This window comes from Scyliorhinus canicula, chromosome 20 (assembly GCF_902713615.1).
Source record: "Scyliorhinus canicula chromosome 20, sScyCan1.1, whole genome shotgun sequence".
NCBI classification, from domain to species: domain Eukaryota; kingdom Metazoa; phylum Chordata; class Chondrichthyes; order Carcharhiniformes; family Scyliorhinidae; genus Scyliorhinus; species Scyliorhinus canicula.
The window spans coordinates 25730230-25756263 of NC_052165.1; the positions used below are offsets into that span (position 1 = coordinate 25730230).

General features: G+C 48.3%; 1 protein-coding gene across 1 annotated transcript in view; it reads right to left on the reverse strand.

Annotated features, from left to right (window-relative positions):
* The window catches only part of LOC119954998 (cathepsin E-B-like), a 37391-nt gene extending 19878 nt beyond the window's left edge, over positions 1-17513 (reverse strand). The window contains exons 1-2 of the mRNA XM_038780782.1: positions 17430-17513; positions 6257-6440 (exon numbers count right to left, since the gene is read on the reverse strand). Of these exons, the coding sequence (XP_038636710.1) occupies positions 6257-6440; positions 17430-17485 (240 nt within the window). The 5' untranslated portion in view covers positions 17486-17513. The remainder of the gene's footprint in view (positions 1-6256; positions 6441-17429) is intronic.
* Positions 17514-26034: the final 8521 nt, after the last annotated feature.

Consider the following 26034-nt stretch of genomic DNA (forward strand, 5'->3'; position numbering starts at 1 on the left):
GCGTGTCCGTAAAAATTTACGCCGCCCGCTATTCTCCAATTTTTCGTAAGTCGGGAGAATCGCGCCCAGGGTTCTTTTCCCCCCTCGAGAATCACACCAGGCTCTTGGAGCCCTCCCTCTGATTCACTCGCCCTGGGGAAACGTAATCACTGCAATCACTGGGGAGATCCATGTAAAAGCTTCTCAGCACTGTCCAGCACTTGTTCCAGGTTTATTCAAAGGGAATGATAGCACGAATGCCAACGCCCTGTTTCACAGAGGGAGTCCTGACCAGATTCCTGGATGCTGTGTTGCAGAGGCAGGAAGTCCTTTACCCACAATCTGGGAGACGGCCCGCCAGCAGGCTTTCCACCCTTGCCTGGGAGGCATTAGCTGCCTTGGTGAGTGCCAGCATTCGCCAGAGGAAGCTGGAGCAGCAATGGCAGGAAGATGGGTGACCTTTTTCATGCAGCCAGGGTAGGTTTTCCACCTCCAGTCTCTCACTGCAATCCCTCACACGCCCCTCGCAGCCCCAAGGTGATCTCTCAGCCAGTCACCTCGCGGGTTCCCACCGGTGACGGGGCCCTCTTCTCCTCCCCCTGACCCCCAGCTGCCGCCACCACCACCACCTTAGTCTTAACTCTGCTCCTCACATCCCTGCTCCCACTCCAGTCCCACACATGCCACTCCTCAACTATCTGACCTGGCTGTACTCCCGCCTACACTCTCCCCATCTGTACCTCCCCTGGACAAACTCAAGGACAATTGACATGAGAGGGCACATGTGGGAGCTCCGAAGCCTGACCCGGCATGAGGAAAGATCCCGTGTGGACTTTGTACATTCTCCCTGTGTCTGCGTGAGTTTCGACCCCACAACCCAAAGATGTGCAGAGTAGGTGGGTTGGCCATGCTAAATTTATTTATTTATTTCATCTTTATTGTCACAAGCAGGCTTACATTTACACTGCAAAGACATGAAAAGCCCCTAGTCACCACATTCCGGCACCTGTTCGGGTACACAGAGGGAGAATTCAGAATTCTCAGCTGGTACGGCAACTGAACCCGTGCTGCTGACCTTGTTCTGCATCACAAACCAGCTGTCTAGCCCACTGAGCTAAACCAACCCCCTTGTCATTTAATTGGAAAAGAATTGGGTACTTTGAAAAGAAAAATTTAATTGAAAAAAAAAAGTCAGTGAGGCACCGCAGTCCCTGCACAGAAAGCCTCGATGGTGCTGGTGGACACCGCATGCTCCCTCTTCAGGGACAGCCCACCTGAATTTAGCTGTGGTAGAGGGGTAGACAGCTGGGTCGGATGATGATCCCCTCAGTCGCCGAGTGTGCTTGGGACTCAAATCAGTGGCAGCTCTCTTTAGCTTCACATATCTCATTGGCACTGTTGAGGTGCCAATGAAGTGTGAAATTGCATTCCAATCAATTGAATGCCTCTTGTGACTGATGAGGCGCAACTGATTAAAGCCTGCAATAAGCATAACAACCACACATTTAGAGTGCACCCTCATTCTCCCATTTCACACCTCCACACATTTATTCCTGAGAGACAAGTGTAATTGACATTCAATGGAGCTCAACCTATTGATCCTCAAGAGTGCTGCCAGATTGTGGGGTTCTATGCACAATTTAGTTGCGCTTCATTAATCATGAGGCAGGGATGCAAACTATTCCTGAGGCACCAATTCTGCCCTTCCAGCCTGGCTTCTCATGGAGCTTCACCCAGTTACCTCACAGTCACCCCCAGTGCTGACCCTCAGTATTCACCTCCTGACACCCACTTTCCAGCTCCCACTAAGGACGGGCACACCCTCAGCTGTGATTTGGCCATAAGCCCAACAAGGAGAACACAGGAAGCAATGCCTGCGTGCCAATCTCCCAACTCTCTTAAAGCAAGGAGCAACCCAAAGTGAATGGAAGGTAAATCCTGCTGGCAGCCTTTCCCCCCAAGAATGAGTGACTGACCCCCCCCCCATCCCCCGTACTCACTAATGACAATAGGCTTAACAGGCTTGTGCGGTGCAATTTGCACTACTCCACGGGGTGGGGGTGGGGAGGGACTCCAAAGCCCGTCATGCCGTGTTTTCCGATTCTCTCTGGATTTTAAGCCTGCGCCAAGTTTCTCGGACACACAGGGTGCGATTCTCCCCCCCCCCCCCCCCCCCCCCCCCCGGTTTTTCACGGCGACCTGCGATTCTCCGGCCCAAATGGGCCGAGCGGCCTGTCGTTCCCGACCTGTTCACGCCGGCGGCAACCACACCTGGTTGCTGCCGGCGTGAACACAGCGCAAAAGGTGAGTATGGGGCCTGTGGGGGGCGGAGAGGGGAGCAAGCACCACGGCTGTGCTCGGAAGGGGACTGGCCTGCGATCGGTGCCCACCGCATGTCGGGCCAGCATCTCCAAGAGACGCACTCTTTCCCCTCCGCCGCCCCGCCACGCATTGCGGGGCAGCGGAGGGGAAGACGGCAACAGCGCATGCGCGGGTTGGAGCCGGCCAACCTGTGCATGCACGGCTGACGTCATTAGGTGCCACCGGCCGCGTCATTCTCGGCGCGCCGCCTTGACGCCAGCGTCAAGGCTCGGCGGCCGAGATTTATGGAACGCCGCTCCTAGCCCCCTGGGGGTGGGGGGGGGGGGGGGGGGGGGGGGGGGGGAATAGGGGGCGAGGAGCGGCCTCCGACGCCGTCGTGAAACACTCCGGGTTTCATGACGGCATCGGCCTTTGTGGAGAATTCCACCCACAGAGACGGCTCATAATTGCCCCCATTGAAATCTAAGTTTATAATGTCCTTGCATTATGGAAACAATATATCTTCCTTTACACAAGCTGAGGTTATACCCATGTCTGATGGGAACCCCAGATGGGGAGAAAATTGCATAATACTCCCAAGTCAATTGCTCACTAAGCTGGTTCAAATCATAAAATATTTTCTTTAGAAATGTCTCAGCAATTACAGGCCCATATTGACCATGACAACTTTGCAGGTGCAGGATATTTCCAAACCGGAGTGTTGTGAAAACAATAAGCATTGGGATTTTGCCAAATGCTAGCCTTGTGCATTCAAATGGAAATGTGAATGTATATCATTATTCCCTAAACCTTGCCACCCTGAAGATTATGTATTCTAAGGGGATTGAATTTCAAGATTGTCAAGTTCAAATAGTGCACTGAATTACTTTGTATTCACTTTCTTGTGACAAGGATTTACTTTTCTCAACATCCAATTGACAGCAAAAAGGACAGTCTTCCCCCTTCCCTCTCAACCTGCCCTTGGTATGCTCCAGCACCTGGTGGATTCTGAAGTCATTTGAGTTACAGTCTTAGGTAAGATATAGCACAGCTTTTCTGAGGAGATCTCATATCATTCTTGTGAGCCAGTTTGACTTCAGAGTTATACAATAGCAGCATCTTAATTACAACCTTGAGTATGGAAGCCTGGAACTCACTTTGTCTCCAATGCATTCAACAGCACAATATGAGAGAGAAGTATTTAATCCATTAGGAGCCTGAACATAAGCTGTGCGTAAAACTATTTACAGTCACTAATTCTCTTTACAAAATATGTACAGCACATATCTATCACAAAGGAAGATGATTGTGCCTGCTGGAGGTCAGGTCAATCATCTGAGGCCCAGAAAATCACTCCAGGTAGTACTATATCCTAACCTAAACATCTTCAGCAACTCCTTCACTCCATTACGAGGTCAGAAGTAGGGATGTTTTCTAATGATTGCATAATGTTCACCATCACTGCAGGAGTTCCTCAAGGAAGTGTCCTAGGCCCAACCATCTTCAGCTGCTTCATTAATGACCTTCCTTCCAACAGATATGGGGATGTTCATTGATGATTGCACAATGTTCAGCACCATTCGCGATTCCCCAGACATTGAAGCAATCCACGTGCAAATGCAGGAAGACCTGGACAATATCCAGGCTAGGGCTGACAAGTGGCAAGTAAGTGTTGTGCCACGCAAGTGCCAGGCAACGACTATCTCCAATAAGAGAGAATCAAACCATCACCCCTTGAGATTCAGTGGTGTGACCATCACTGAATCCCCCAAGGTCAACCTCCTGAAGGTTACTATTGACCAGAAACGTAACTAGTCTAGCCATATAAATATTGTCGCTACAAGAACAGGTCAGAAGCTAGGAATTCTGTGGCAAGTAACTCAAGCCAATTCCCCAAAGCCTGTCCACCATCTACAAGGCATATGTCAGGATTGTGATGGAATACTCCCCAGTTGCCTGGATGAGTGCAGTTCCAACAACACTCAAGAAGCTTGACAGCATCCAAGACAAAGCAGCCTGCTTGATTGGCACCCCTTCCATAAGCATTCACTCCCTCCACCACCGATGCACAGTAACAGCAGTTAATACCATCCACAAGATGCACTGCAGGCATTCATCAAGTCACCTTAGGCAGCATCTTCCAAACCCACAACCACTACCATCTAGAAGGACAAGGGCAGAAGATACAAGGGAACACCACACCTAGAGGTTCCCCTCCATTTCACACACCATCCTGCCTTGGAAATATATCATCATTCCTTCAGTGCCACTAGGTCAAAAGCAGTTCAAGAAGGAAATTCACCACCGCCTTCTCAAGGGCAATTAGGGATGGGCAACAAATGCTGGTCTAGCCAGCAAAGCCTACATCCCGTTAAAATAATTTTTTTTAAATAGGCTGAAACACCCAAGGGGTGACTTGATTGACGTATAGAAGTTCCTGAATAGGCTTAACGAGATGGACATGTGAGTGAGTGCAGAACATGGCGGCACGGTAGCACAGTGGGTAGCACTGTTGCTTCACAGCTCCAGGATCCCAGGTTCGATTCCTGGCTTAGGTTACTGTCAGTGTGGCGTCTGCACGTTCTCCCCGTGTCTGCGTGGGTTTCCTCCGGGTGCTCCAGTTTCCTCCCACAAGACCCTAAAGACGTGCTGTTAGGTGAATTGGATATTCTGAATTCTCCCTCTGTGTACCCAAACAGGCGCCGGAATGTGGCGACTAGGGGCTTTTCACAGTAACTTCTTTGTAGTGTTAATGTAAGCCTACTTGTGACAATAAAGATTATTATTATAATGAAATGAAATGAAAATCACTTATTGTCACAAGTAGGGTTCAAATGAAGTTACTGTGAAAAGCCCCTAGTCACCACATTCCGGCGCCTGTTCGGGGAGGCTGGTACGGGAATTGAACCTGCACTGCTTGGCCTGCTTGGTCTGCTTTAAAAGACAGCTATTTAGCCCTGTGCTAATTCAACCCCTATTATAAATTAGGGGTCACCCTTTTCAGACAGAGATGAGGAGAATTTGTTTTTCAGAGGGTTGTGTGACGTTCGAACACCCTGCCTCAGAAGGTGGTGGAGGCGGGGTCATTGAATATTTTTAAGGCAGCAGTAGGTAGATTCTTGTTAGGCAAGAGAAGGGGAATGTGGAACTCAAAACACAAGCAGATCATCCATCTTGAGGGACTCAATGACCTACCTCTGCTCTTATTTCATATGTTTGTATTTAACCCAACTGTCCGTGCCAGTGTTTATGTTCCAAATGAGTCTTCTCCCACCCTTTTTCATCAAACACTATAAGCAAACATTTCTATTCCTCTCTCCTCATGCTTATCTAAAAGTTCTCATCTCACTTCCCCTATGCTATTCATCTTAACTACTCCTTGTGGTAGGGAGTTCCTCCTTTATTGATGAAAATAGAGACATGTTGCTGAAGTGTTTCTTCTTATCATCAGGACAAACACAAAAGTGCAAAATTTCAAATGATCACAACAATTGATGCTACAGGAGAAAGAGGTGCTGATTGGTTGGCGTGTTAACTCTGATTGGCTGAGATGTTGCCATGAAAAAAACAATGGTTTAAATCAGTTGGCTGGACAGCTGGTTTGAGATGCAGAGAGACGCCAATAGCACAGGTTCAATTCCTGAACTGGCTGAGGTTATTCATGAAGACCCGGCTTTCATGATCTTGCCCCTCACCTGAGGTGTGGTGATCCTCAGGTTAAAGTACCACCAGTCAGCTATCTCACTCAAAGGGGAAAGCAACCTATGATCATCTGGGACTATAGACTTTACAGTACATTGATGGCTCTATGTTTGATCGAGGACCCCTCTGGGAAATTAAATTGCCCCAGGTCCTGATGAAGATTGTCCACCAAGATTGCTTAAAATTTTCCTCTTGCCAACATTTTCTGTTTTTATTTCAGATTTTTGGCACTTACAGCTCTTTTTATCTTCAATCAATGTTAACAATAACTTACATCCATATAATTTGATAAATGCTCAGACGTGACGCCAACATCACGAATCATTAAAACTTCAGAAGGATAACAACTATTGTATTTGCGGGGAAAGGTATCTGAATTGTGATGCAGCAGAAATTCTTCAAGTTTGTTGCGTTCACTCAGGATTCTTCTTATTGTCTTAAAGCGGATTAGAGGAATCCTGTAATATGAATTAAATTCTCAATTAAATACTTCACACTTGAACAAATGCAAATTACAGATCACAATATGCAGCTTCATTCTTCCATTATATTAGAATGCTACCAACTCAGAATTTTCAATTGATCTCCAATATTCTCCCTTCCCTGACATCATCTTAGACTGCACACCATTACACACCATTATTTGATGGTGTTATGGGCCACGGTTTAGAGAACCCCAAAGTGTATCACCTGACCCACAAATTTTAATAGATTGTGTTGTGGGGTGCGTACGGCCCACTCTACAGGTGTGGTACAGCAGAAATCGAAAAGTATTTTTTAAAGCAAAACAATGTTTATTCTATGAACTCAAGTTAACCTTTTTAAAACATACAGTGAACATCTTAGCAACCATCAATTCAAATACAACCCTCAAAGAATACAACATTAAGTCATCCTTTAAGCTTTACTTTTAACATCCATAAGACTTAAAACACCTTTTCCCAGAAGCACATCGGGTTAAAATCACTGTTATTAGTTTTAAATCACCAGGATCGATTTACAGTCTTTAGGTTACAGAGAGAGACTCTAATACACCTTCTGGCTGTGACTGCAGCTATCCAGCTCTGAAAACTAAACTAAAACACACCCTGCAGCAAACAGCCTAAAATGAAAGTAAAAAGCTGACAGGCAGCCCAGCTCCACCCACTCTCTGACAACACTAAGTAGTAAACACCCATTTCTTAAAGGTACTCTCACTACAGATATATATACACACCTATTTATAAACACCCATTTCTTAAAGTTACTCTCACATGACAATGGGAAAGGCAGGTGTCGGCGTGGACAATTTATGTTGATGTATCTTGGCATCTATAGTCAGAGTTAACATTTCCCCATTATCCATCTCTCTCACCCTCATTCATTCACAGCATCAGCTGGCATAAGGAATTCAGCATATCTTCACACAAACCCATGTTTGCACATTCTCCCCGTGTTTGCGTGGGTTTCGCTTCCACAACCCAAAGGTGTGCGGGCAAGGTGGATTGGCCGCGCTAAATTGCCCCTTAATTGGGAAAAAATGAATTGGGTACTCTAAATTTTATTTTTTAAAACATTTAATTTTTGAAAGCATGACAGACTGTAACATTGCTATTAAAAATAACCCCAAGGTCTATAAAGCAATAGTTGAAAAGATATCAGGGACAAATCATTCCTGTAAAATAACTAACCCAGAATACTAATGTAAGAGTTTGACATGCCAAAAAACACTCATTTAAATTGCTATCTTTCTAAACATATATGTTCGCGAAGGCAATTAGGGATTGGCAGTAAATGATGGCTTAGCCATCGATGCCATATACGAATATGTTTAAAATGTTGTGACGCACATCTGGTTTTATTTATAAGCAGACAAATTTATCATTTTTTGTATACTCTTGAAAAAAGAAGCATCAGCAAAAAAAACAATTTTAAAATATGTTATTTTTCAGCCAAGTTCTTCATAAAGTACAAGGGACCAAACACAACACACACCAGCCCCTTAATGGTCTGCTTCCTTTTGCCAGCCTCTGTATGGCCTAAGTAAAATCCATGTTACTCATGGCATGTTGCACATCACGGGTGGAATTTTGAGCTTGTGCCTGCCACAGGCGTAAACAGCGATGCAGGTACAAAATCCAGTGAGAGTGTTGTATATGAAGTTAGTAGTTTTGTGGGGTTTTGTTTTTGAAAAACCATTGTTTATTTGTGAAATTTGAACCATGGTCCATTCTGTGTAATGTTGGCTGTGCATGGTCACAAGGTCATTCAGATTCAGAATTGTATATTCTGTTACAAATTTTAAGTGTCTTGGATTAATTTGAAAATCAGAAAAATCTTGCACCGGCGAGATCTCATTTCCCAAATTTCTCCGCCCTTCGTCGGTGATGTTTTTCTAAATAAATTTAGAGTACCCATTCTTTTTTTCCAATTAAGGAGCAAATTAGCGTGGCCAATCCACCTACCCTGCACATCTTTGGGTTGTGGGGGTGAAACCCACGCTGGTTTAGCACAGGGCCAAATTGCTGGCTTTTAAAGCAGCCCAAGGCAGGCCAGCAGCACGGTTCAATTCTCGTACCAGCCTCCCCGAACAGGCGCCGGAATGTGGGGACTAGGGGCTTGACACAGTAACTTCATTTGAAGCCTACTTGTGATAATAAGCGATTTTCATTTCATTTCATTTTCACATGAGGAGACTGTGCAAACTCCACATGGTTAGTGACCCGGGGCCGGGAGCGAACCCGGGTCCTCCGTGCCATAGGCAGCAGTGCTAACCACTGCGCCACCGTGCTGCCCTCTTGTCAGTGATGTTTCAGGTTCCTGCTCACAAAGGGTGGGAACTTCATTTAAATAAATTTTAACATTATTGACAAGCCTCTCCACTGCATGATACCCCTCTCACTGAATGTTCAAACTGCATCGGCGAGGTTTACAACATTTTTACAAGAACAGAATTCAGTTGAGGGGATGCCACTGGGGACTCCAAGGTAAGTATATGCTCCGGGAGGAGTGGGCAATATGCCCAACCTCTGCCAGGGGCCAGGGCTATGGGCAGTCCCCATATGTATGGTGGGGGATAAGGGCCAATGTCTGTGAACTGAGGAGGGGGCCTGCCTGTAAAGGGGGGGGGGGTAGCAATATCTATGGGGTGGGGGATGTCTGTGAAGGGGAGAGTGCCTATGATGCTGCCACAGTGGTGGTGTGGTGGTTGGGGGGGGGGGGGGGGGGGGGGGGGGGGGGGGGGGGGGGGGTGTGCACGTGGATTCCCCAATACCTCTGTGGTGGTGGTGGGAGTGGATCGCCCTGATGCTTATGGGGGCGACTGGTTTCCGTGTCTGTGTGGAGTGAGGGGGGAGGGGCGGATTCAGGGGAGCTTAATTCCAGCACTGATCAGGACACCCTTTAAAGGTGGCACTCTGATCTCTGTGGAGCCAATATTATTGGCTCTATCAGGTCCCACCCCACCAGAGTGAGAGTTGAGAAACGCTATTCTCACCGGTAAGTCATGGCCAGTGCATTTCAAATTCCAACCATTTACTGCGTAAAAATGTTTTTCCTTATGTCACTATTGGTTCTTTTGCCAATCACCTTAAATCAGTGTTCTCATAATTTCAAATACTTTCATCAGATCTCCTCTCGGTCTTCTTCTGTAGAGGGTTGACATAGAATGAATGGACCAAATGGCCTCCTTATGTAACCATTCCACGATTCCATGATTTCCTCTATGTCCCACCAGAAGGACTGAGATCTGAGATGGAGACAGCTGCTAAAAGATTATGAGTCTCGAGGAATGGAGGCTGCCTTTCTTTCGGAGACCCAGGGTCGAAGTTTAAGTAGGCGGCAGAAGTCCCTGAAAGTGAGGGGCAAGCTAATTTCGGCAGGCAGTGTGGCTTGGGAATACATTTCCCCATTGGCAAACAGTTAAGTGTCTGCCTCCAGGGTTGTTGGCATTATAAAAATGGTGGCCAACTCCCAAGAGGCTTCCAGTGGACACTGCTGGGGGTGCACCTGGAAGATGAGGGCAGGTCAATGGCCATTCCTCAGCCTGAATCCCCTTGAATATGTGTCTCTGAGCTGCTAAGTGCATGGAAATGATGGGTTAGATGAATGACACTAATGTTGCTTTTGGTAGAGGGCATTGTAGGATCCTGTTCTTCAGCAACCTTCTTTGATACTTTGATTCTCGGCTGGGTCACTGTCTGTGCGGAGTCTGCACGTCCTCCCCGTGTGTGCGTGGGTTTCCTCCAGGTGCTCCGGTTTCCTCCCACAGTCCAAAGATGTGCGGGTTAGGTGGATTGGCCATGCTAAATTGCCCGTAGTGTCCTAAAAAGTAAGGTTAAGGGGGGGTTGTTGGGTTACGGGTATAGGGTGGATACGTGGGTTTGGGTAGGGTGATCATTGCTCGGCACAACATCGAGGGCCGAAGGGCCTGTTCTGTGCTGTACTGTTCTATGTTCTATGTTCTCTAAGTCTCCTTGTTTGCAGCTCTGGAAGATCCAAACAATATTACTTCCTTGAATCTACTGATCAGAATTTGATCATAATCAGCTACTTTGTGGGATCTCTTCTGAGAAAGGTGGTGGCTGTTAAAGAGATTGGAGACATTAAATAAGAACAAATGATACATTCTAATGAACTTACTGAAGGCACAGGGACTCCTGTTACTCTATCCCAAGTATCAGGCCAAAGTTGAATTAACAGCACGTGAAGTGGAAACTGTGGTAATAAGTGTCAGATATTAAGGCAGAAACAGAAGGACAGAGAAAGCTTGGGCTGAAGCTGCAGCAGGAGATTGCATGGCGGATGACCGGAGCTGTGGCTTGTCGACCCAGCGATCAACTTATGCAAGTTATTCAGGAAGGCTTCACCAAGCAGAAGCAGGACTGCTTATACCCGATTAAAGAGGGAATTGAGCGGCTGAAGCTCAGATTGGATGCCCAAGATCGGGCAATCCAGAAGGTAGAGAAGGCACTGGCTGACGAGGAGGAGCATCAAACTGCGGTGGAGTTGGGGGTGGGGATGCTGAGAGACCAGCAGAAGAAGCTCCTGGAGAAGGTGGAGGATTTAGAGAATAGGTCCCGCCGGCAGAACTTGAGAATCGTTGGGCTCCCAGAGGGGTCCGAAGGAGCGGACGCTGGGGCATACATGGCGGACATGTTCGAGAAGCTGCTGGGGGATGGGGCATTCTCCCGACCCTTAGAGGTGGACAGGGCTCACAGAGCGCTCACGAGGAAACTGTGAATGGGAGACCCCCTGAGGGCAATGGTGGTGAGATTCCACAGGTATTTGGATAAGGAGCGTATTTTACAGTGGGCCAAGCAGACACGGAGTTGTAAATGGGACAGGGCAGAGACGGACCAACTGGTAAAGGAGATACTACAGGTCGACAGGGGGTTTGCAGGGCTTTCAAGGGAACAGCTGAGGCTACAGGCGGAGTTCGGCTTGTTAACCACAGGGAGGGCGGTAGAGCAGCTGAGAAAGGCGAGGGGGTGATTTATGAGCATGGAGAGAAGGCCAGCAGAATGCTTGCACAGCAGCCTAGAAAGAGGGAGGCAGCCAGGGAGATAGGGAAAGTAAAGGATGGAGACGGCAACCTGGTGAGACACTCAGCAGGGGTGAATAAGGCGTTTAAGGAGTTTTATAGTTGGCTGTACGGGTCGGAACCCCCCACCTGGACCGGAGGGATGAGGCACTTCCTAGGGGGGCTGAATTTCCCGAAGGTGGACGGGGAGCTGGTAGAAGGGCTGGGGGCACCGATCGGGATCGAACAGATAGCGGAGGGGCTGAAGGCTTTGCAATCGGGTAAAGCCCCAGGGCCAGATGGGTACACAGTTGTGGTGGTATGATTAGCATAGCTGCCTGCCATTGGTGCAGAACACCGGCTTACAATTGGCCCTGGTCGATCATGTGCCTCTCGACCGATTGGTTGAGACCAGTCATGTGACAGCTCCCCGATTGGTCGAGAGGTTGAGTTAACCCCGCCTCCAGGGTGGGGTATAAATACCCAATACTCCCGGCGGTCGTCCATATACTGTAATCGACCGCAGGGCTAACATCTAGCTGATTAAAGCCATACTTTTGTACAGCAACTCGTCTCGCGTTCAATTGATGGTACATCAACAGTGGAGTTCTATAAAAAGTTCTCTGGGATATTGGGGCCGCTGTTGATGAGGACATTCAATGAGGCATGGGAGAGAGGGATGCTTCCTCCGACGATGTCACAGGCCACAACTTCGCTGATCCTGAAGCAGGACAAGGACCCGGAGCTGTGTGAGTCCTACAGGCCAATATCCCTATTGAATGTGGACGCTAATCCTCTAGGATTGAGGATTGTGTTCCGGATGTTATTGTGGAGGACCAGACAGGGTTTGTTAAGGGAAGGCAGTTGCTGGCCAATGTAAGAAGGCTGTTAAACGTGATCATGATGCCCCCGGAAGGTAGGGAGGTGGAGGTAGTGGTCGCAATGGACATAGAGACGACCTCTGATCGAGTAGAATGGGAATATCTGTGGGAGGTACTGGGATGGTTCGGATTTGGGTGGGGCTTTATTGACTGGGTCAGGTTGCTGTATCTGGCTCCTGTGGCAAGTGTACGGACGAATAGGACAACATTGGTCTATTTTAGGCTGCATCGGGGGTCGAAACAGGGATGCTCCCTCTCCCCACTGTTCGCGTTAGCCATAGAGCCGTTGGCAATGGCATTGAGAGCCACTGAGGCTGGAAGGGGCTGGCGACTGGGGGAACTGCCGTTTAGATTAGTAGGGGGAAACTTTCGATACCTAGGCATCCAGGTGGCGCGGGAATGGAAATGGTTGCACAAACTAAATCTGGCCCGACTAGTAGACCAAATGAAGGACGATTTGCGAAGGTGGGACACGCTTCCATTGTCACTAGCTGGAAGGGTGCAGACAGTGAAGATGACAGTCTTCCCGAAATTCCTGTTTGTGTTTCAGTGTCTCCCCATCTTCATTCCGCGGTCCTTTTTTAAACGGGTCAACAAAGTGATCACTGGCTTTGTATGGGCGGGCAAGACCCCGCGAGTAAAAAAGGGAATGCTTGAGCAGAGCCGGGGAGATGGCGGCCTGGCGCTGCCAAACTTCAGGAACTACTATTGGATGGCGAATATAGCCATGATCAGGAAGTGGGTGGTGGGGGGAGGGTCGGCATGGGAGCGTATGGAGGCGGCTTCATGTAAGGGCACCAGCTTGGGGGGTTGATAACGGTGCCTCCTCTGCCATTCCCGCCGGCACAGTACTCCACCAGCCCCATGGTGGCGGCGGCCCTGAGAGTCTGGGGGCAATGGCGGAAACGTGGGAGCGGAGGGCGCATCGGTCCGGTCTCCAATTTGTCATAATCACTAGTTTGCCCCGGGAAGAATGGATGGGGGGAATATGGCGGAGAGCAGGGATTGAGAGGATGAGGGATAGGTTTAAGGAGGGGAGCTTTCCTAGCTTGAGGGAGCTGGAAGAGAAATTTGGATTGGCGAGGGGAAACAAATTTAGGTACCTGCAGGTGCGGGACTTCCTACGGAGGCAGGTCTCAACCTTCCCGCTCCTACCACCAAGGGGGATACAGGATAGGGTAGTTTCCAGAGTGAGGGTGGGAGAAGGGAAGGTCTCTGACATCTATAAGGAACTCATGGGGTCAGAGGATACGCAGACTGAGGAGCTGAGGTGCAAGTGGGAGGAGGAGCTGGGAGGAGAGATAGAGGATGGTCTCTGAGCGGGCGCGTTGAGTAGAGTCAACGCGTCCACAGCATGTGCCAGGCTCAGCCTGATACAATTCAAGGTCGTTCACCGGGCTCACATGACGGTAGCCCGGATGAGCAGGTTCTTTAGGGTGTGCGGGAGGACCAGCGAACCATGTCCGCATGTTCTGGTCATGTCCGAAGCTTAGGGGATTCTGGCGGGAGTTTGCAGATGTCATGTCCATGGTGTTAAAAACATGGGTGGCACCGAGTCCAGAGGTGGCGATTTGCCACCTGATTTGCTCAGAAGACCTGGGAATCCAGGTGGAGAAAGAGGCAGACGTTCTGTACTTTGCTTCCCTGGTAGCCTGGAGACGGATACTATTAGGTTGGAGGGACTCAAAGCCCCCGAAGTCGGAGACTTGGCTTTCTCTGTTGGAGAAAATCAAGTTCGCCTTGAGAGGGTCAATGTTAGGGTTCGCCCGGAGGTGGCAACAGTTCGCCGACTTCTTTGCGTAAAATTAATCGTCAGTAAAGGGGGGGGGGGGTTAGTTTAGCTTAGAGTAGGGGGTTAATAAAGGGGGGACCTGGAAGGGAGGAAGCCGGCTTTTGCACTATGTTTATAGATTCATGTACATTGTTTATTTTGTTGTTGTTGTAAAACCAAAAAGACCTCAATAAGTGTCAGATATCGGCAGAACTTCTGTGGCTTGGCACTCCTTGGCATTTCATGTCCTCTTCTTCAGCAGGAAGAATCCATAATGTTAGCTGCCTAAAGAAGTCCCCACCTCAGTGGGGCTGTGTAATAGATACTAGCAATGGTAGGTTCCAGGGAGCAAGGACCTACAACAGCAGGCTTCCATGCTGGTACTCAGTACAAGATATGAACCACTTGACATCAATGCTATCAAGTGACATTGCTTTTGAGGCAAAGAACATGGTGCCATGCAGTACAGACACTACATGATTATTGTCACCAGGAATTGTTTCTCTCTGATTCATTTGCCTGCCCTGTTACTCATCTGAATAACCTTTACTGACCCAATGAATTTTGGACCACAAATAGGCCATTCTGCCTCCTAGGGCTGTACCGCCTTCAGATCATGAGTACCTCAACTTCAATTACCCAGCTTTGATCCGTAACTCATAAAAATCTTAATCTTCAATTGACCAGAGTCCACATCGTTTGAGGAAAAGAGCCCCAAATCTCTACCACCCTGTGGGTGAATAAAGGCTTCCCAATTTCACTTCTACGTTTAATTTTAAGATTGTGCCCTCTTCCATGTTCTGGAAATAATTTCATAAATTGATCGGGCAAAATTGGCAGAAACTCTGTGGGGAAGTGGGCGGTCATCCACTTTAATTTCAATAAATCACAATGTTTTCTAAACAGTGAGAGACAAAGAGCTGTGGATGAGTATTAAGATTTTGGTGCCCTTGTACACAGATAATGCACGTTAGTCCACAGGTAAAAAAAGTAATTAAATTCCTTATCGAATCCCTGGCCTCATAAAAAACCATTTAAGCCCAATGGTATTCCAACAATTCTGTTCTGTACATCTCCCAAGGTCGATATATTCTCAGGTAGGTAAAAGGAGCTCATCTGATATTCCAAATCACTTGGCGAACATTCCATTAGATTTTTGATTACTTTTTGCACCTGTACACTGCTTCTCACTTATTCCTTGTGACTTGACTTTTTAAAATATTCCAATTTGTCAGTTTTCAACCCATTGTGAATGCACCAGCTATTTCAGTCCCATTACTAGGAGACTGCACAGTCTTTTAATAGCATGCAGCCTTTTAAGCACAGAGTCACCGTCTTGCTCTGCACCTCTCCTACATTTTCCACAACCCTCACCAGTGCTGGTGGAACTCCCACTCTTGGTCCTCTTGCAGTTATTCTGCATAGGCCGACCCTCGGTTACCTGGTCAGGTCGGCAGATGCAAAATGCATGGGCGGGAATCACAACCAGCGAAGGGTTGGAGAATAGCCGTTCACGCCGGAAATCCGGCGCGACGGTGCTTCCGTGATTCACCAGTCCCGCGCGCGCAGTCGACGTAGTGCCGGTTGGGGGGGCCATTGGAACAAACCCCCGCGGCGATTCTCCATGGTCGACTGGCCGAACTCCCGCTAGTGTGGTTTACATGTGATACCACCTGGCGGGAGGTGGGACCTGCGGCCGCAGTGTTGTCCTGGTGGGGGGTATCTGTCTCCAGGGGGGGCCTCAGTGATGGCCAGGCCCACGATCGGGGGCCATCGCGATGTGGGAGGACCTACCTTCCTTCGCGCGGGCCCACTGTGTAGCTCCGCCATGTCGGCGGCGCCCACACCAAGATAGGCCGCCACATGCATGCGTAGACCTGCTTGCAAACGCTGTGTGCATGCGCGGCTGCGCGGTCTGGCTAGCAGGGACCGTCCGGCAGCCAAAGCTGCGGGACATAGCCCCCTGGAAAATGGAGAATCACCCGGACCTTCGAGGGAAAAGTCTGGAGTGATTCTCGCCCAATTTCCGGCAGGCGTGGGGACTTAGTCCCCAGAAGGGAGAAACCCGCCCCATGTCCATAAACCCCGTCCTGCTGCACTTGTGATGCTTTTGCCAATGACGTTCGATACTTTGGTTGCAATTACATTTTTTGAAATGTGCAATGAGTAGTGCATTCTTGAATGATCTTACAAACTCATGTTTGATTCGATGTTGTTTCAGATTTTACTAATAAACGTAAATGACATAAACATTTCTCACACTTTAAACCAGGGGTGGGCAAACTATGGCCCGCGGGCCGCATGCGGCCCGCCAAAGGTATTTCTGCGGCCCACCAAGTCATTAAAAAAAAAAAAAAAAAAAATTTTTTTAAATTTTTTTTTAAGGTTAATGGGGGGGGAGGCTGTTGGGTTACTTACTGGTATAGGGTGGATACGTTGACTTGAGTAGGGTGATCATTGCTCGGCACAACATCGAGGGCCGAAGGGCCTGTTCTGTGCTGTACTATTCTATGTTCTATATGAGGCGCCCAGAATCATAACCGGGTGAAGTAATTATTTTACTTAATATACTATGCGGCCCTTTGTGAATTTTGAATTTCTGAATGTGGCCCTTGCACGGAAAAGTTTGCCCACCCCTGCTTTAAACCATGTGTGTGGAAACAAATTCCAAACAAAAGGCCTACGTACGAATGCACGGTGCCCAATATTCACTGACAAATTCAAATTGTTGTTACGCAACTGAAAATAACAGCGGGTGGAAAACAGAAGTACGTTTAAATTTTCACTATTTCTCATGCTGATCGAACAGGCACTATTTTGAGTTTGGGATCCAACCATCAAAAACAGGCTGACAATTGTAATTTCAGTTTATTTGATTGCATTGGTATAAAATATGCACCCGTGACTGTTGTGGCATCTGAGAAACATGAACTGAAGCACTACTTCAAATGTGCCCAGATTTAAGGACAGAAGCCTTTGCAAGGCTTGGATACCAGGTGAAGGAATGATTATACATGCCACATTTTATGTAACTATATTCAATTTCCTCACACTGTGAGCAACAGTCTTGTTTTCTTACTGAAATGCATTAGTGCCTTCGAAGCAAGCAAGACAAGAATATCAACTACCAGCTCATTAATTTATAATATACCTTCAAAATCAGACTTAATCCGTTCTTCTGGAAAAGTTCCATCTGTGAGTTTACTTCCATTCAAATGAATAGTTGGAGATATGGAATCGTCAGCGAATGCTGCATTCACTTCAATAACCTTAAAATAATTCAGAAACCACTCACCTGATGGCAGATTCTGTAAGATAAATGAAAACTAAAACTATTACCAGCCACTTCATTTCTGCTTTGACTGGACAGATGTAACTGGAACAGATCCCTTCAATGTACGTCAGTAGCAATGAAGTGGTTTGGTGAATTTATTGAACTTGCTTCGTCAGGACCTCGTGGTAAACAAGGTAAACAAAAGGCATTATCCCTGTTTGGCAGCAAGAAGTCTACAGTTTACATTACGCAATAGAAATTTCATGATTTGAAGTTGTCAAGACCTCAAAATAACTACAGTATTTTAGATTACCAAAACAATGCCCAAATTACAGTTTGTTTCAAATTAATTGTGGGCTGAGTGTAGTTTAATCATGGCATTTTATTTATGTTGGCATATCTTTGTTCATTTTCTCCCATGATGTTGGCCAGAAAACATTATTAGCACGTTGTGCGTTCACCTTTCTCATTCTGTGCACCACTCTCCTGGTACCTTGAAGTGCCTAACAGGGACAAATACTTCTTACTAATTTCCTGGGACAGCAGCCACATTTATCAATGCAGTTGACCTAAATTGAGCTGTAATCTTTTTATTTTTGTTTCTGCAGTGTTTAAGTAGTGGTAGTTTAAGTCTCCTTATCTAAGGAAAGATATACTTGTCATAGAGGGAGTGCAGCAAAGGTTCACCAGATTGATTCCTGGGATAGCAGGATTGTCTCATGAGGAGAGATTGGATCGACTAAACCTGTATTCACTGGAATTTAGAAAAATGAGAGGGGATCTAATCAAAATGTATAAAACTGTGAAAGAGCTGGACTGACTTGATGCAGGGATGTTGTTTTGTCTGGCTGGAGAGTCTAGAACAAGAGATCACAGTCTCAGGATAAGGGGTAGGCCATTTAGGACTGAGATGCGGAGAAACTTCTTCACTCAGAGGCTGGCGAACTTGTGGAATTCTCAATCCAAAAGCTGTGGAGGCCAAGTCACTGAATATATTTAAGAAGGAAATAGTTAGATTTCGAGACTTTAAAGGTGTCAAGGGAGTATGGTGTTGAGATAGAGGATCACCCATGATCATATTAAATGGTAGGGAAAGTTCGAAGGGCAAATGGCCTATTTCTCCAATTTTCTATGTTTCTGTTGTCTACAATTCACTCCTCCATTTTGAGCAAACATTAGGAATTTCAGTTAAACCGCCAGCAATAAATAATAACTGCTATTCTTTCAAACAAATGTTGTACCTGGAAAGGGGATTCTGAGTTGAAGTTAAGTACTGGCGTGTACAGGTTTGACATATGAGAGATGCTTCTTGTATTTACTTATCATGGTGTTTCAATAGTCTCACACGCCAACTTCATGTAAACTGAACAACATCACTTTCTGCTCACTTGGGAGTCCTGCTGGGTACATGGATACCCATCTCCTAAGCCCTGGACTCTTGTCAACCTTCCATAATGGGGAAAGTTCTGTCCAGATGTTGTCGCCTTTCACAAGGAATGTGATAAAAATATTACCCCTGAATGGTGCGTCAATAGATGACTGACTGGCCGATTTAACAGATGTCCAATTTAGTGGCATGGAAGTATCTGGTAGAATTAAATCTCAATGCTAGGGTAACCATATTTACTTGGAGTGCCTCTGTAGGTCATAGGTCAGTCTGGAGAGGTGATATGATGAATCGCAACTGTCTGGTGAGATAGAAGCTGAAGCAACATACACATAACTCATCATCTGACATGCCCAGATAGAATTGTCTGTAAGTACATGCTGTAGGTATAGGATACTGTTAGTTATAGATAGTACATCAGGTGTTGTTGCACCTGGATTTGGTATTCCAACATGAACTTATCTTCCTTATGTAATAATATGAAATACCCGCAAAGCATTTCCCATCTTAAGTATTTTAATTGCTGCAACTTCAACAATGATAGCAAGCAAGAAAGTTGGGGGGAAAAAATTGCCCTTTTGCACACATAAGTGGCACTTCATAGCAACTGAAACTAAATCTATAACCAAGGTTCAATGATCTGATGAAAAATCAGAATCTTAATATTAACTTAGCTTAAGGAAGGACACTGCATTAATTATTTGCTCATTTTGTGTGGTGAATTGAGTAACAGGGATAAAGCTTGCTCTTCAGGTATGCAATTTGAACTGTGCCCTGATTAATATAATTTGGATATTATATTGAGGCTGATGATGGCCAAATGCAGCCTCCTTTTCTCTGTCAATTTTCCATGCCCCAAAATGCAAACTTTATGAACGAAATACTCTTACAAGAAGATTCTACATGTGTCATTAGAGCATGACAAGATACAGATTTCTACATCGAGGGTTTCGGGCCTGACACATCTTAGGTGTCACATGTTAAAGAGCAAATTTAACATGTGATTTTGAGAAAGTTTCATCTGCTCAATTTCTGAAAAAGTTGCATACCTATTGAACCCTACATAAGTCCAACAAGAGGATAAAATGACAATTGGGAAAATTTCAACAGGTAGTTAAAATCAACATATCTTCCAGCGTATCTATGCTCTTCTTGTGGAAATGCATTTTATACATATTTTAATATTTATGTTGAGGAAGACTTTTGACAAATTGATTCTGCATCAACGATATTGATCTGTAACCTTCACATGCAAACTCTGTTGGTTCAGCAGGAAAGGGGCATCTTGACCTGATCCTACTGATAGAACATTTTGATACAGCATGTTATGTTTGCTAAATTCAACAAAGTACTGGCAATACAAACTGAGAATGCAAACAATTTACAGGAAAATTAACCCTTACGGTTATAAAATTAACTCTTATTGTGCCAGCATCCCCAGAGGATTATATAACCTGCTGTGCAGTGATTTTGTATGCATTTGAACATTTCATTCTGGACACTGAATGACATAATGTGGTTTAGCTCAGTGGGCTAGACAGCTAGTTTGTGATGCAGAACAAGCCCAGCAGTGTGGGTTCAATTCCTCCACCGGCTGAGGTTATTCATGAAGGCCGGTCTTCTCAACCTTGGCCCTCACCTGAGGTGTGGTGATCCTCAGGTTAAATCACCACCAGTCAGCTCTCCTCCTGGGACAATGGCGACTTCACATAATGCGACAGTGACAATACTACTGGGATCCTTTTTATCTTTTCTTTTTTTTTTTTAATAATTTTTATTGAGATTTTTGAAAAATGTATAACAACAGAACAATAATAATAATAACAATAACAATAATAAACACCCCCGGCACCCATAACAACGCATATAACGAACCCCTCCACCCCCCCAAACCCAATAAACAACAAAATAAATTAACAATAAATTAAATTGACATAAACAATGCCCCCCTGAAACCCCCCCCTTCCCCCCCCCCCCCCCCCCCCCCCCGGGTTGCTGCTGCCGCTGACCTAGTTCCCTATCTTTGAGCCAGAAAGTCGAGGAAAGGCTGCCACCGCCTAAAGAACCCTTGTCCCGACCCCCTCAGGGCGAATTTGACCATCTCCAGCTTAATGAATCCCGCCATGTCATTGATCCAGGTCTCCACGCTTGGGGGGTCTCGCATCTTTCCATTGCAACAAGATCCTCCGCCGGGCTACTAGGGACGCAAAGGCCAAAACACCGGCCTCTTTCACCTCCTGCACTCCCGGCTCCACCCCAACCCCAAATATCGCGAGTCCCCAGCCTGGCTTGACCCTGGACTCTACCACCCTCGACACCGTCCTCGCCACCCCCTGCCAGAATTCCCCCAGTGCCGGGCATGCCCAAAACATATGGGCATCGTTCGCTGGGCTCCCCGAACACCTAATGCACCTGTCCTCACCCCCAAAAAACCTGCTCATCCTCGTCCCGGACATATGAGCCCTGTGCAGTACCTTGAACTGGATGAGGCTAAGCCTCGCACATGAAGAGGAGGAGTTCACCCTCTCCAGGGCGTCCGCCCATGTCCCCTCCTCAATCTGCTCCTCCAGCTCCACTTCCCACTTAGCCTTCAGCTCCTCTACCGACGCCGCTGCCACCTCCTGCATCACCTGATAGATGTCAGACACCTTCCCATCCCCGACCCACACCCCCGAAAGCACCCTATCCCTTACCCCCCGCGGGGGCAGCGAAGGGAACCCCTCCACCTGCTGCCTAGCAAACACCTTGACCTGAAGGTACCTGAACATATTCTCCGGGGGGAGCTCAAACTTCTCCTCCAGCTCACCCAGGCTCGCAAACCTCCCATCAATGAACAGGTCTCCCAACTTCCTTATGCACGCCCTGTGCCACCCCAGGAACCCGCCATCAATGTTCTCTGGGACAAACCGGTGGTTCCCCCGCAGCGGGGCCTCCACCGAGCCCCCCACTTCCCCCCTGTGTTGCCTCCACTGCCCCCAAATCTTGAGGGTAGCTGCCACCACCGGGCTTGTAGTGTACCTCGTTGGAGGGAGCGGCAACGGCGCCGTTACCAGTGCCTTCAGGCTCGTGCCTCCACAGGACGCCATCTCCATCCGTTTCCATGCTGCCCCCTCCTCATCCATTACCCACTTGCGTATCATCGAGACATTAGCCGCCCAATAGTACCCAGAGAGGGTGGGCAGCGCCAGCCCCCCCCCCCGCTCCAAAAAGACCCTCCTCACCCTCGGAGTCCCGTGCGCCCAAACAAATCCCATGATGCTGCTATTCACCCTCCTAAAAAAGACCCTCGGAATGGAAATGGGGAGGCACTGAAACAAAAACAAAAACCTCGGGAGTACCGTCATTTTAACGGAATGTACTCTACCCGCCAACGACAACGGCAGCATGTCCCACCTTTAAAATTCCTCCTCCATCTGCTCCACCAACCTAGTAAAATTAAGCTTATGCAAAGTCCCCCAACTCCTAGCCACCTGAACCCCCAGGTACCTAAAACTCCTCACTGCCCTTTTTAGCGGGAGCCTACCAATCCCCTCCTCCTGATCTCCCGGGTGTACAACAAACAGCTCGCTCTTGCCCAGGTTCAACTTATAGCCCGAGAAACTCCCAAACTCAGCAAGAATCTTCATCACCTCCGGCATTCCCCCCACCGGGTCTGCTACATACAGCAGCAAGTCATCTGCATACAGCGACACTCGGTGCTCCTCCCCACCCCGCACCAGACCCCTCCACCTCCCCGACTCCCTGAGCGCCATGGCCAGAGGCTCAATTGCCAACGCAGAAAGCAAGGGGAACAGGGGGCACCCCTGCCTCGTCCCACGGTGGAGCCTGAAGTACTCGGACCTCCTCCCATTTGTCGCTACACTCGCCATCGGGGCCTCGGACAGCAACCTCACCCATTTAATAAACCCCTCCCCAAACCTGAACCATTCCAACACCTCCCACAAGTACCCCCATTCAACCCTATCAAAGGCCTTCTCCGCATCCAATGCCACCACAATTTCCGCCTCTCCTTCTGCCGCCGGCATCATTATCACATTTAGCAGCCTTCGCACGTTAGTGTTCAGCTGCCTCCCCTTGACAAAACCCGTCTGATCTTCATGTATCACCCCCGGCACACAGTCCTCTATTCTAGTGGCCAAGATCTTCACCAGCAACTTGGAGTCCACGTTCAGCAGTGAAATTGGCCTATATGATCCACACTGCAAGGGGTCCTTATCTCGCTTCAGGATCAGGGAAATCAGCGCCCGTGACATCATCGGGGGCAAAACTCCTCCCTCCCATGCGTCGTTAAAGGTCCGAACCAACAGGTCCGCGTATTTTTTATAAAATTCAACCGGGAACCCATCTGGTCCCGGCGCCTTCCCCGACTGCATGTGGCCAATCCCTCTAACCAGCTCCTCCAACTCGATCGGCGCCCCTAGTCCCTCCACCTGCTCCTCCTGCACCCTTGGAAATCGTAGCCTGTTCAAAAAGCTCTCCATTCCCCCCCCCCCCCCCCCCCCCCCCCACCACCACCGGCGGCTCCGACCGGTACAGTTCCCTGTAGAAGTCCCTAAAGACCCCATTGACCTCTGCCCCCTGCCGCACCACATTCCCACCCCTATCCTTCACTCCACCAATCTCCCTAGCCACGTCCCATTTGCGAAGCTGATGCGCCATCATCCTACTCGCCTTCTCTCGATATTCATAGACCGCTCCCTGCGCCTTCCTCCACTGTGTCTCCGCCTTTCTGGTGGTCAATAAATCAAACTTGGCCTGCAGGCTACGCCGCTCCCCCAGCAATCCATCCTCCGTGGCCTCCGCATACCTCCTATCTACACTCAGCAGCTCCCCCACCAGTTTCTCCCTCTCCCTCCTCTCCCTATGGGCTCGGATGGAGATCAGCTCCCCCCTAATCACTGCCTTCAGAGCCTCCCACACCATCCCCACCCGGACCTCCCCAGTATCATTGGCCTCGAGGTACCTCTCAATACATCCCCGGGTCCTCCTGCACACCTCCTCATCAGCTAGCAGCCCCACGTCCAGACGCCAAAGTGGGCGCTGGTCCCGCACCCCCCCATCTCCAGATCCACCCAATGCGGAGCATGGTCCGAAATTGCTATAGCCGAATATTCGGCCTCCTCCACCCTCGGGACCAGCCCCCTACTCAGGACAAAAAAATCAATGCGGGAATAAACCCTGTGCACGTGGGAGAAAAAAGAGTACTCCCGAGCCCTCGGCCTCCCAAACCTCCAGGGATCCACCCCTCCCATCTGGTCCATAAACCCCCTCAACACCTTGGCCGCCGCCGGCCTCCTGCCTGTCCTAGAACTAGAACGATCCAGTGGGGAATCCAGCACCGTATTGAAGTCCCCCCCCATGATCAGGCCCCCCGCCTCCAGGTCAGGAATGCGGCCCAACATACGCCTCATGAAACCAGCATCATCCCAATTTGGGGCATATACAATTACCAGCACCACCCTCTCCCCCTGCAGCTTACCGCTCACCATCACATATCTGCCGCCACTATCAGCCACCACCTCAGACGCCTCAAATGCCACCCTCTTCCCCACCAGGATCGCCACCCCCCGGTTCTTTTTATCTTTTCTTTAACACTTATAAATGTCAACGTGTGCTCAGTGGTAGCACTCTTGCCTCATGGGTTCCAGCCCCACTTCAACGACTTAATCTTAGGGCGATGGTGGCACAGTGGTTAACATTGCTGCCTCACAGTGCCGGGGATCTGGGTTCAATTTGGGCCTTGGGTCACTGTCTGTGTGGAGTTTGTATGTTCTCCCCATGCCTGCATGGCCTAGGTGGGGTGCTCCTTCAGAGGTTTGGTGCAGACTCGATGGGCCGAATGGCCTCCTTCTGCACTGTGGTGATTCTATGGCCATTTCAGTACAGTTATGAGGGATTGCTGCACTGTCCTTTGGATGCGATATCAAACATAGGCCTTTCTGCTCGCCCCAGGTGGATATAAAGCACCTCATGACACTATGTGAAGAAGAGCTGGGGCAGTGGATAGGGGGGGGTGGGGGCCTGATGGTGTGAAGTAGGGAGGGGTTGCGTTGGTGGAGTTCTTTCACTTTGCTGGCCAACAGTCCTCAACCAATATTACTAAAGCACGTTATTCTTTAATTTAACTAGTTACAATTTCTGAGCCTCTGCTGTGCATAAACAAGCTGCTATATTTGCCTACATTACAACATTGTCTATGCATCAGGGTAGCACATTCGCTGAAAAGCAATTTGGGAGCTCGGATGGCGTGCAAGGTGCTATCTCCATTTCCATGCACTTACAGTGGGAACTTGCCAATGAGTTAATTGTTTTAAACATATTGGGCGAAATTCTCCGACCCCCACGACGGGTCGGAGAATAGCGGGAGGGCCTTCCCGACATTTTTCCCGCCCTCCCGCTATTCTCCCCCACCCCCCGCCCAACTCCCGACCCGAATCGCTGCCGCCGTTTATTTACGGCCGGCAGCGATTCACAGCTGTTCGATGGGCCGAAGTCCCAGCCCTTTACTGGGGAAGGTGGGACCTGTACAAGCAGGACGGGTTGCATCTGAACCAGAGGGGCACCAATATCCTGGGGGGGAGGTTTTCTAGTACTCTTCGGGAGGGTTTAAACTAATTTGGCAGGGGAATGGGAACCGGATCTGTAGTCCAGCAACTAAGGTAGACGATAGTCAGGACGCCAAAGCACGTAGTGATGCAGTGGGGAAGGTAACAATGACAAAGGAGAGTACTTGCAGGCAAGGAGATGGGTTGAAGTGTGTATACTTTAATGCAAGAAGCATCAGGAATAAGGTGGGTGAACTTAATGCATGGATCGGTACTTGGGACTACGATGTGGTGGCCATCACGGAAACCTGGATAGAAGAGGGGCAGAAATGGTTGTTGGAGGTCCCTGGTTATAGATGTTTCAACAAGATTAGGGAGGATGGTAAAAGAGGTGGGGGGGTGGCATTGTTAATTAGAGATAGTATAACAGCTGCAGAAAGGCAGTTCGAGGGGGATCTGCCTACTGAGGTAATATGGGTTGAAGTTAGAAATAGGAAAGGAGCAGTCACCTTGTTGGGAGTGTTCTATAGGCCCCCCAATAGCAGCAGAGATGTGGAGGAACAGATTGGGAAACAGATTCTGGAAAGGTGCAGAAGTCACAGGGTAGTAGTCATGGGCGACTTCAACTTCCCAAACATTGAGTGGAAACTCTTTAGATCAAATAGTTTGGATGGGGTAGTGTTTGTGCAGTGTG